Source organism: Mesocricetus auratus, unplaced genomic scaffold, assembly GCF_017639785.1.
Source record: "Mesocricetus auratus isolate SY011 unplaced genomic scaffold, BCM_Maur_2.0 Super-Scaffold_100033, whole genome shotgun sequence".
Taxonomy (NCBI): Eukaryota; Metazoa; Chordata; class Mammalia; order Rodentia; family Cricetidae; genus Mesocricetus; species Mesocricetus auratus.
The window spans coordinates 2,201,575-2,214,627 of NW_024429213.1; the positions used below are offsets into that span (position 1 = coordinate 2,201,575).

General features: G+C 38.1%; 1 protein-coding gene across 8 annotated transcripts in view; it reads right to left on the bottom strand.

The window, feature by feature from the left end:
• Positions 1-13,053, bottom strand: part of Jade3 (jade family PHD finger 3) — a 137,116-nt gene that overhangs the window by 63,426 nt on the left and 60,637 nt on the right. For all 8 annotated transcript variants that reach the window (XM_021222769.2, XM_021222768.2, XM_040733713.1 and 5 more), the window contains 2 exons: positions 5,772-5,828; positions 4,984-5,063 (listed from right to left, as the gene is read on the bottom strand). In XM_021222769.2, the coding sequence (XP_021078428.1) occupies positions 4,984-5,063; positions 5,772-5,820 (129 nt within the window). In that variant the 5' untranslated portion in view covers positions 5,821-5,828. The remainder of the gene's footprint in view (positions 1-4,983; positions 5,064-5,771; positions 5,829-13,053) is intronic.

Sequence of the window (13,053 nt, forward strand, 5' to 3'; positions counted from 1 at the left end):
ATCAAAGATCCAGATGTAAATCCATATACCTATGGACACCTGATTTTTGACAAAGACAAACTTATACAATGGAAAAAAAGAAAGTATCTTCAACAAATGGTGCTGGTCTAACTGGATGTCCATATTTATCATTTGGCACAAAACTCAACCCCAAGTAGATCAAAGATCTCAACATAAAACCATATATATATATATATATATATATATATATATATATATATATATACTAAATCTTATAGAAGAGAAAACAAGAATAGCCTTGAATGCACTGGCACAGGAGACAACTTCCTGAACAGAACACCAATAGTGCAGGTACTAAGATCGAAAATAAATGGGACCTGATGAACCGGAAAAGCTTCTGTAAGGCAAAGGACACCATCAACTGGACAAAATGGTAATAACCCCACATCAGACAGAGGGCTAATTTTCAAAGTATATAAAGAACTCAGGTAACTATACATTAACTGTTAAGAGAAGCTTTTTCCTTGTGAGAAGCTTTCCCGCCAGCCTAATTCCAGAGCTGTATCATTCCCAAATAAACATACAGGAGGCTATATTAATTATGAAGCTGTTGGCCTTGCTTGTTTCTAACTGGCTAGCTCTGACTTAAGTAATTACCCCATAATTGTTAATCTCGAACTCTCCTGTGCTTCTCCTTCCCAGAATCCTCCTGGACTCCTAGTCCCACCTATCTAGATTCCTATTGGCCAGACAGTCTTTATTGACAAATAACAGGCAAATAACAGGACTTCCCCAACAATCAACAAACCAAATAATCCAATTAAAAAATTGGGTAGAGATCTAAACTGAGAAATCTCAAATGACTGAGAGACACTTCAAGAAATGTTCAACATCCTTAGCCATCAGGGAAATGTAAATCAAAACAACTCTGAAATTCCATCTTACACCTGTAAGAATGGCTAAGTTTAAAAACACAAGTGAGAACTCATGCTGGTGAGGATGTGGAACAAGAGGAACATTCCTCCATTGCTGGTGGGAGTGTACACCTATACAGCTACTTTGAAAATCAATTTGGTGGTTTCTCAGAAAACTGGAAATTGATCTAACTCAAGATCCAAAGGATGCTCTTTCATACCTCAAGGACACTTACTTAACATAACAGCTTTATTGGTAATAGCCAGAAACTGGAAACAACTATATGTCCCTCAACTGAAAAATGGAGCCCATACCTTTAATCCCAGTACTCGGCAGCACTTGGGAGGAGGAGGCAGGTGGATCTCTGTGAGTTTGAGGCCAGTCTGATCTACAAAGCTACACAGAGAAATCCTGTCTTGAAAAAAACAAACCCAAAAAGGGAAAGAAAAGGAGAATGGAGAAACTAATTCTGGTACATTTATACAATGGAGTGTTGCTCAGCTGTTAAAAACAATTGCATCATGAAATTTGCAGGGAATGGATAGAACTAGAAAAAAATCATCCTGAGTAAGGTAACCCAGACCCAGAAAGATAGACATGGTATGTACTCACTTTTAAGTGGATATTATCTGTAAAGTAAAGGATAACCATGCTATAATCCACAGACTCAGAGAAGCTAAGTAACAAAGAGAGCTCAAATGGGGACATATGAATCTTCCTGGGAAAGGGAAATAGAAGAAGGTGTGGTGGAGCAAGAACTGGTGGAATGAAGATGGAGGGAGATTGTACTGGGAGAGACAATTGGAATTAGGGGACATCCTAGGATTGAGTTAGACACCTAGTGCAACGGAAATTTCCAGGAATCTATGAAGGTGATCCTATCTAAGACTCCTAGCAATGGGGGATGTAGAGCTTGAACCAGTCATCTCCTGTAACCAGGCAAGACTTCCAGTGGACACCAACCCAGCCACATAACCTTCAACATATAATTTGTCCTGCCTAGAAGATGTGCTAGAGTAAAGGTGGCACAGAAATTGTGGGAGTGGGCAAGCAATGACTGGTCCAGCTTGAGACCCATGCTACAAAAGAGAGCCCACTCCTGACACTGCCTGGAGAGCCAGGACCCAGAGGCTGTATAGCCCAGAGAACTAGGACAGAACCAAACATGACTGGTCAAAAATAAAGTCAATGAAATGATTCTTAATTATATCCTGCTATACTTATAGATTGGTGCCTAGCCCAATTGTCATCAGAGGGGTTTCATCCAACAACTGATGAAAATAGATGCATAGACCCATAGCTGGACCTTGGGGAATCCTTCAAAAGAGGAGGAGGAAGGATTGTAGGAGCCAGAGGGGTCAAGGACACCACAAGAAAATCCAGAATCACTAACCTGGGCTCATAGTGGCTCACAGAGACTGAACCAACAACTAGGGAGCCTGCATGGAACTGACCTAGGCCCTCTGCATATATGTTATAGTTGTGTAGTGTTGTCTTCTTGTGGGACTCCTAATAGTGGGAGCAGGGCCTGTCTCCAACTCTTTTCTGGCTTTTGGGACCCTTATCCTCATACTGGGCTGATTTGTCCAGCATTCAACTTGATACGCCATGTTTGGTTGATATCTAAGGAGGTCTGTCCTCCTCTGAATAGAAATGGAGGAAGAGTGAATGTATGGATAGAGAGGAGATGTGGATACAGAGGGGATGTGTAGAGGGGGACTGGGAGGAGAGGAAGGAAGGGAAACAGCAGCTGGGTTGTAAATAAAGAACTAAAAATATGTAGGATTAAAACCTAAAATATAAAGTTGGGTGGGGATGTAGCATGAGCAAGGCACAGATTCAATACCTAATATTCTTTTTAAAAATCCTAAAACATAAACTAAATATATATAAACCCATTATTTTTTAAATGTATATAATTAAACTTTGTTTTCATTTATTTATTCAGTACACATGGATATGTGTGGATGTGCCACACCTCAAGGATTAGGGTCAGAAGAAAACGTGCCAGAATTGGTTCTTTCCATCTACAATGTGGGTTGTAGAGACAGAAGTAGATTGTCAGACTTGGCACCAAGTGCCTTTACCCACTGAAGCCCTATTTTTTTTAAGTCAGGGAGAAGACATAAATTTTTACAGAATATTATCAAATATGTTTGTTAATTCTTTCCTTCAGGAAGTGAATCCTTGCCTAACATCCCTGTATTTTAGTATACCACCAGTCTTAGTGAAAAGAACATAAAGGAAGAAAAAAGTAGTAAGACAAATACTAGACAAACCCAGACTAGAGGAAACTCTATTACATACTCAACAGTATGAGTGTTTTGTCTGCATATATGTATGTGTAGTACATGTGTGCTGTGGTGATATTTTGTTTATGGTCTAATAAATAAAGCTTGCCTGAAGATCAGAGTGCAAAGCTGGCCACAATAGTTAGACATAGAGGCCAGGCAGTGGTGGTATACACCTTTAATCCCAACATCAGAAGACAGAGGCAGGACGATCTCTGTTAGTTCAAGGCCAACCTGGGCTAAAATTGATCCAGTCTAAAAAAGAAACAGCTCATTCAAAGGTGATCCCAGCACTTGGAGTGACACACCTTTAATTCCAGCACTAAGTAGGGGGAGACAGAAAGTGATATGGGTGGGTGGAGAGAGGAATGTAAGGCTAGAAGAGACAGGAACTCATGAAAGTCTGAGGCAGCAGTCTAAGGACAGGATCTCCCCTTTAGTCTGACCACTGGTAAAGGTAAGAACTCTCTAGTGGCTGGCTGCTTTGCTTCTCTGATCCTTCAGCTTTCATCCCCTGATAGCTGACTCTGAGTTATTAATGCTCTTCTGTGTAAATGTTTGTCTTATTGATTGATGAATAAAACACTGATTGGCCAGGCAGTATGATATGTAGGACTAGGAGACAAGGAGGATTCTGGCAAGTGTAGGCAGAGAGGAGTCATCATGAGATCCCAGGAAGTGACGTAGCTGGGCAGAATCAAGATATAAGCAAGGGACAAACAGGAAATCATTCTCTTCTCTGCAGAGACACTGAGCAGTCATCATGTAGCAGGCAAAGGAGTTGTAGGAACAGCATTCCCCGGTAAGCCAAGACCACGTTGAAATACATGGTTAGTAGTTCTGGGTTAATCATTAAGACAGTGCTAACCAATAAGAAATGTAAGCCAACGGCCAACAGTATTATAATTAATATTTCATCTATGTGCTTCTTTGGGGCTGAGAAGGGTGGTGGACCAAGCTGGGCCAAGAAACATTCATGTTACAAGAATTTGTGCTACAGTGTACCCAGTGCCTGAGGAGGCCAAAAGGTGTTTTAAGCCATTAATCTTGTGATTATTTGCAATGCAGAAACAGTAACTAATGCACTCTCTTTTTTCTTTCTAGTCAAAGAAGTTTACTCTTAGTAACAATGAAGGTCGCTGGGCAAAGGTGGCCCATGCCTTTAATCCCGACACTCAGGAGGCAGAAGCAGGCGGATCTCTGTGAGTTCGAGGCCAGCCTGGTCTACAAAGCTATACAGAGAAACTTGTCTTGAAAAATCAAAGGAAAAAAATGAAGGTCAATTTCTCATAATTTAATTTCCAATGAGGAAAGTCTGAATGATCTGCTAAATGCAAGTACAATTCTAATAGTTTGATGTTCTTGAGGCAAATGACCAGCATCAGAGAAGTGAACTTTTTTCCAGGGCTGAAAGTGTTTCAAAAGCTGTCAGAACTCTGTCCTTCCCTCTCCACCTACAACCTCTTTACCTATCCCCTTCTTGCACTATCTCCCACCCTCTAATGTAACTCCACTAGGCTACAAGATCCTTCACAGATCTCCAAATCTAGAGCTCTTTGATTTCCTGGCTAGGAGCTGTCCACTGTAAAGCTGGGCACTTATTCCTCAAATGAAATTAATGTAAAAATTACCATTCTCATAAAGGAGAAAAGAAATGAAATATTTCTTGGAAAATAAGCACAACCATCAGAAAATGAACTTATCTATCCATTCGTATATATTTTACTTTGCACATTTTCAAATTCTGGGTATTGCAAGTATGTTGGCAGGAGGTAGATACTAGTTTTTAAGTGTAATATTGAATATATAATCTCACCTCAGCAGACTTCTTATGTTCCTTAGGATTTTTTGACTTCTTCCTATACATTGGGTGAGAAGTAAAGGAAGTGGAAGGACCTGCAAAAGTTAATTTAAAAAATACTGAAACATATAACCAACTACTTTAACTAAATTCCCACTAATTAATTAGATATAGGAAGGACAGGATATTACAGAGATCTCAAAGTATTGAAGAAAGTATTCAATTATACGCAAGAGAGTCTTGATGAAGTTTAACACTTACTAGTGACCACCCAAACTATAAAAGCTTTAATAACAGCTGTGAAGATTCAATTTGGTATAATCATGCCTCATAATACTTTGGAATAACCCAATTCATGTTCTGCCTGGAGAAAAAGATCTACCAACAAAACAAAACAATCCCCTCCAAAAAACACGGTAGCAAAACGAAGAATGTGGAGCAAATTGATAATTGATCCACAACCAAACATTTAGCACCATAGATATAATTAAAATCAGGATCTACAGTTTTTATTCTCAATACTTTTTTCTTATTTTCTAGGGAAGTTCTCTTAATGCATTGGTAGACTTAGCTTTGTTATAATGAAATTTACAGTAAAAATCAAAGTGTTATATGACACATAAAACCAATTCTACTCAATTCATACATTTCTAATGAAATTAAATGAATAAAAAATAGATCTTGATCTTTCCTTCTCAGAAATATTTTAGCTGTTAGAGAAAGTATGAAACAGTTTATTCTCAAGGCAAAGAAGAGATTCTCAAGAGGCAAAGATACACAGGTTAATAGATAGTTCTACTTACACTCATCTGAACTCTCACTACTGCTGAGAGGTCTCTGACGTTTCATCATGGTGTATCCTGGGAAAGAGAACAACATTAAATGTTAACATTCTCCCCTATTGAGAGGCTGACATCAAAGAACTGCTGTGAATTTAAAGCCAGACTAGACTATAACATTGGGAACATCTCAATAAATCAATACAGAGTATGCCCAAGGTTGAGTGAGGCCATAACATTAGTCTAAACTACAAACAATGAGTGGTACACTGTTGACCAAAATTAAATAAGGGAATGTAATCTGGGTTATCTCCAGACAGAGACCCCAATAAGAACATGAAAAGAAAACACAGTCATTAAAACTTAGCTTTCAAGCATGGGCCTAAACTGAAATGCATAAAAAATAGATGGCTGAAGGAAGCACACGTCACTTTTAAGAGAATGATCACACAGCACATATCCTTTCTTCCTGCCTCTTTTCTATTTTCTTTGTTCCCATTTCCTAAATAAGAAGCCTAATCTAAAAAAAAATCTATGTACACAGTAAGTTTTCTTTTAAAAAGTTCGAGTATCATGGACTACAGCTTTTTTTTTTTTGGTTTTTCAAGACAGGGTTTTCTGTGTAGCCTTGGCTGTCTTGCAACTCTGTAGACCAGGCTGGCCTCAAAGTCACAGAGATCCACCTGCCTTTGCCTCCTGAGCCACCACTGCCCAGCTGGACTACATCTTCTAATGCTTCAAGTGTCCACCCCTAGTGTTGCTAATAACAGATTAAAAGAGTCTTTCACCTTTCTGAGAACACACACTAGAGTTAAGGAAGACACAAACACTTAAAATGAGAGAGTGGAACATCTGGCTTTAGGTTGTAGTGTTAGTGGTGTTGAACAGCAGGGAACAAATTAAAAATGTGTGATGCTGAGGAAGGCAAGATCTCTGTTCAAAAGTGTGAGAGTCAAAGCATAAGACTGGTCTAAATCTCCAAGGACTGTCTGGGAGGAAGACAGGTCCATTGGATTTTCTTACACATATACCAACAAGAACAAAGGTATTACCCAGGAAGAGAATATACTGATAGAGTATTTGAAGAATGCCAAAAAGTACATACCTGAAACAAAGCAATCTTCACTGGGATTAAGAAGAAGGGAGAAAGGGCAGGTCTAATAGCTTATCCTAAAAAGGCTACCAAAGAGTAACACAAATGCCTTATTTATTACAAAACAAATGTCTCCTGGCTTTTAATGTATATTATAATTTAATTCATATACCATAATTCAGATCATGAATGTCTAACAATATTTTTGTTGAACCATCCTGATTTAAATAAAAGTAACTTGTAGTAAAGTGGATATGACCGTTCTAAAAATAACAATTTCAGTTGACATAAATACTGTCACTGCTTTCCCTTTCTCAAGATAGGGCTGAACTTAATTAGCAATGTTCAATTTTCCACAAAGATGATGTGGTACCTCAAAACATACTGAAAGGTTTTACACATAGATTTATATAACTGACATCTGATTATGTTTAAACACTGGGAAAATTTTCACTATCTCTGACCAAGCAAACATTACCTTTCTCAGTTTGTGTTCTCTGGCCTGTTACAGACAATGGTTAAAGATCAGAAAGTAACTGTTTTTAACAATGAAAATTCCCTATGTCAAAGGGTGCTGACTTTTACTGCTGAGAGGCATTTTAGTATGGTTTATGTATAATATCAAATAGACTATTTAACACTTTTTTAAATTAAGACTCTATAAAAAGCCAGCAACTTAGACCCTTACTTTTAAATTCTTAATTATCTAACTAAGACTAAGTTGTAATTCAGAATTGCCTTAAATACCCATTCAGAAACACACAAAACGGGAACTACTATGTATGTGTGATTGGTAGTAGTACTCTTTGCCTCTTTATTACATGGAAAGGTTAAAATAAAGGAGATAATTTTTAAGTTGTCAACAGTAAGAAGTTAATTAAAAACCATCACAGTTCATGAATAAACAAAAAACTAAACACTTAAAATCATGAAGGAAGTATTAAAAACACAAAGTAGAATTGACTTTTACCAAAAATGATAGTAGGCACTACCAGGGTTCTATATATAAAGACTAAAGGTACTGACTTCAAACCACTCACAATCTACCAAAGAGGCAGAAGTCCATGTCCATGAACACTACTGAGTAACAAACCATGAGCCACAAAAGTGTACATTAAAAGGCTTGCAGAGTTACTCTTCTGGCATAATTGTATATGGAGTTCTGTGAACTTCTTCCTTAAAAAAACTGGCAAATTTATTTCAATTAAAACCATAATAGCCAACCAATAGAAATCTCTAGAAATGGTCTTAACGGCATATAGCAAAGGAAGGAACATCTAATCAAGACAATCTACTAAAACTCAGAAATTAAATAATTGACACTTTATGGCATTTGACCTCAATTCATCCCGTCTCTCTAGTACTGACCACATGCCAGACTGGTGCAACTAAGAACTGGCTGGTCTTCCCCAAATATCAGTTGGAAGTCTTTCTTCCTGGATGGAGCAGAACTATCTACATGTTTTTTTTCTGCCACCAGCTACCTGCTGTTGAGGTTAAGTTTCAGGTGAGTAGGGCTGAGAGGTTGTGTGTGGTAGATTCCTTTTTTCTACCTAGCCCTCAATCATGGGATGGAGACAATACCTTGGGTAAGGTGCCACTGAAAATACTGAGTCCTTGATCGTCTTGATCCCAGCTTGAGAGGGTCAAGATTCTACAGGAAAAGGAAGCCCAAGAGACTTAGAGCTGCCATTCAGTAGGATATTGCTGAGACTCACAGATTATTCCCTGCTAAGGAGAAAGACAAGCCACAGAATAGAGGGCTCCAATTTTTCCCCAGTGGATATCACTTAATTTTCAAATGAGTAATGACAAGTTCAAGCATAGGTTGTCCAATATAACCAAAGCAAACAAGAGGAAAAGAGGAGAGGGAAGAGCCTCTTGGAGTCAAAGAAACCTCTCTCTACAATGCTGGGATTATATTCATGGCCCTGTACATGCTATCCAAGTACTCTACCACTGAGATACACTTATTCCACCGAGAAGAAATCTTAAACACCGATTATCAGGAACTACCTCTTCAAAGGAGTGCTAATTTGATCTGATCTGTTTGTGTAGCAATTTATGCCACAAGCAAGATGCTATTGAAAGCAGCAGAACAGGCGGCACGAGAGATGGCTTGGTGCTAAAGACTATTTCCTGCTCTTGAAGAGAATCTAGGTTCAGTTACCAGTACCCACCGACAGCTCACAAACCTCTGTAACTCCACTTAAAGGGGCTGTGATGCCTTCTTCTGGTCTCTGTGGTCACTTGGCATGCACATGACATACATACATACATACATATATGCAAATTGATACATCTAAAATAGAGTATTTTTTAAAAAGCAGCAGAACAATTAGCTATAAATTAGTGGAGTTTAAAAGTAAAATGTGGGACTGAGTGTAGTGATATACACCTTTAATCTCAGCACTCTGAAGGCATAGGCAGGCTGATCTCTAGGACTTTGTCCAGCCTGATATACATAGTAAGTTCTAGGCCAGTCAAGGATACTTAGTGAGATCATGTCTCTAACAACTACAAAAATAAAAAAAGAGTATGGTTAGGGAGGAAAAGAGACAAAAGAACCCTTGTCAAAACCGCCATCATCCAGGGTTGACTATGGGCATATCCAAGACTATACTTCTGAGGCTATATTAAAAGCTTTACATTTCAAGATAGGGGTCAGGGATTAGTAAATGAACTTCAATAAAATAATTCAGCTACTCACTAAAGAAGAGGGCAAGTAAATAACATAGCTGGGTGTGTATGTACTTACTGTTATATGACTGAAAACATCCAGTTTCCAACAAAACAAGAAAGAATAATCAAATAATAGAAAAAAATGCAACAGAAACCATCCAAGAAAGAAATCAGACATTGGATTTAATAGGCATAGACTCATCTTACCTATGTAAATATATTCAAAGAACTAAAGGAAACCGTGATTACTTAAAAAAATAAAGCATGATGACAATGCTTTGATAAACAGAATTTCAATAAAGAAACAAAGTGTAAAACAGGACAATTGGAAAAATCTAGTGTTGTAAAGTATAATAACTAGAAATATAAAGTGCTCCAAGAGTATATTTAAACTGATAGAAGAGTTAGTGAACTGGAAATAGTTCCATAGGTATTAAGCAAGTTAAGAGTAGAGAGAAAAAGAAGAAAATTAAACAAAGCTTTAGAGCAATGTGAGGTACTTATTATGTGTATTAATGTATATGTAATGGGAATACCAGGAGAAACACAGGGAAAGGAGAACACCCTCCCTGCCACAAATTCCCTAAACTTACTGAAAAAGATTAACTTTCATATGAAGGAAATTGAACAAACTCTAAATAGTATAAATACAAAGAACGCCACAAAACAAACATTATAGTAAAATTGATAAAAGCTAAAACAGAGAAAAATCTTGAAATCAGTCAGAAAAAAACAATTTCTTTATGCACCACTCCAGTAAGATCAACAACTTCTCATCAGAAACAATAAAGTCAAAACAAAGTGAGCTAGCAACTTTAAGGTGCTCTGTGGTGATGGTTGGACATATCTGTGAAGTTGTTGAAAATCATTGACTTGTATACTTAAGTGAGTGAACTATAAGGAGATAAAACAAAAAATCTGCACCAAAAGTTGTATGTCAATCAGGCATGGCCTTGCACACTTTTTTTCAAACTTTTATTGATTCTTTTTGGATTTCACATCATGCATCCCAATCCCACCCATCTTCCCTTTCCCCGATCCACCCTCTGCCCTTGTAACCTTCTCCAAAAACAAGACAAAATTCAAAACACACAAAAATCAAAGTATACAAACAGACCAAAACAAAGCAAAACAAAACAAACAAAAACAAAACAACAATGATGAAAAAAGAAGATCTCATCATGGAAGCTGTAGAAATAAAATTAATATATTTTCTAACTATTCCATACCGAATGCACACATTTGCTTGTAGGATTATTTCATTTGTGTAATTGAACAGGGATATTACATATACATTCTCTCTTATGTATCAATGTATATACATGTATATATGGTCAAACATTTACAATCCTAATTATTTGTTAGGATTGATAGTATATGCCCGTCACCCCAGCTGCTTGAGAAGTTAAGTGAGGAGGGATTTAAGTCCCAGGCCAGCCCGGACTACATGGTAAGACATTGTTTTAAAAGAATAAGCAAAAATTAAAAACAAATTCCTAGCCATTTAATAATATGAACTTTCCTAAAATATCCATTTGTTAGTTTTCTGTGTCACAATAACAAATTACCATAAAATTGGTGGTCTAAAACTATACACATTTTTATGTTTCAGTAGGTCAGAAATGTAGTCTGGCTTTATAGGTAGCAGGGCTGCATCTCTTTCTAGAGGCCCTTTGGAGAATTTATTTCCTTGCCAAGCCCAGTTTCTAGAGGACACAAATATGCCAAATCTATTTTGATAAAAATAAACATACAGCATTGCTGAACTTGTGGGAACTCATGGACTCTAGACTGACAGCTGGGGAGCCTGCATGGGACCGAACCAGGTCCTTTCTGCATGTGGGCAATAGTTTTGTATCTTGGTCTGTTTGTGGGACTCCTGGCAGTCAGACCAGGATCTATCCCTAGTGCATGAGCTAGGTTTTTGAAGCCCATTCCATATGGTGGGATGCCTTGCTCAGCCTTGATGCTGGGGTGGGGGTGGGGGTTTGATCCTTAACTGAATGTGCTAGGCTTCCCCATGGTAGACCTTACCCCTTTCTGAGGAGTGATGTGAAGGCTCTTCTGTATGTTGCAAATATGTGTTGCTTTTATTGGATGATAAATAAAGCTGTTTTGGTCAATGGATAGGTAGTATTTAGCTTGGCATAAATTATGAACAAAGAAGCAGGGAAGAGAAAGTCATACCGGGAAGATAGGATGCCTGAGCATTCTCCGGTAAGCCAAGACCACATAGAGATAAACAGATTAATAGAAATGGGTTAATAATTAAGAAAGAGCCAGCCAACAAAAAGTCTGAGTCATAGGTCAAACAGTTTAAAATTAATATAAGCCTCTGTGTTTTTCTTTGGGACTAAATGGCTGTGGGAAGGGCAGGACAGAAACTTCTGTCAACAGAGGAATGGATGGGGGTAGGTTTGGGGGAAGGGGATGGAGGGGGAACTGTGGTTGGTATGTAAAATGAATTAAAAAAAAACAAAAATAGTGCTAGAACAGTTCTAGAGTGAGAACCTCAACCAAAGTCTAACTTGTTATACAAAATTTAACTCAAGATGGAATATACACTAGGGGATAAAATGCATGAAATATTTAGAAAAAACCTAAGAGGCCAATGTGATTACATGGAATTAAAAAGCAAAAGAAAAAACAAGGTGAAGAAATAGTCTACAAAACCACAAACATGTTGTCTAGCTATATAACTTATAGAGGATAGTTAGAACAGGGTTTCTAATTTTTTCCCATGGAAAATCCCCTTTCCTGAGAAACTTTTACACAACCTCAGGTACACAAATCAAACATTTGCTGATAACAAACTACAAGGAAACTTAATTTAAAGCTAACTCTTTGATATACACATACTAACTTTACTATTTATTAACAATAAAAATTAAATTTGCATACCAATGAGATGGTTTTTACATGAAAAATGGAGTCTCAGCTGAGTATTTGATACATCAGACATGGAGAATCTTCAGCGTTTTCCATGTTCTGTGAGAGAGAGAGAGAGAGAGAGAGAGAGAGAGAGAGAGAGAGAGAGAGAGAGAGAGAGAGACAGAGAGACAGAGAGACAGAGAGACAGAGAGAGACAGAGAGAGAGAGAGAGAGAGAGAGAGAGACAGAGAGAGAGAGAACATGCCACATGCACATGCCCAAGAAGACCAGAAGAGGTTCTCCTGGAGCTGGAATTACAGGCAGTTGTGAGCCACATGGTTGCTGGTCTTGCAAAGGACCAAATATTCTTAACACTGCTGAGCCACCTCTCTTTCCCCCTTGATTGATACTTTGACTTTTCTGTAGACCAGGCTGGCTTCGAACTCACAGAGATCTGCCTGCCTCTGCCTCCCGAGTGCTGGGATTAAAGGCGTGCGCCACCAACACCCGGCTAAAATATTCTTTTTTTAATTTAAATTTAAATTAGAAACAAGGTTGCTTCACATGTCAATTGCAGGTCCCTGTCCCTTTCCCTCCCCTCCTCCCACCAACCCCTCCAATATCCCCTCATTTCCCCAGAGAGGGTGAGGCCCACCATGT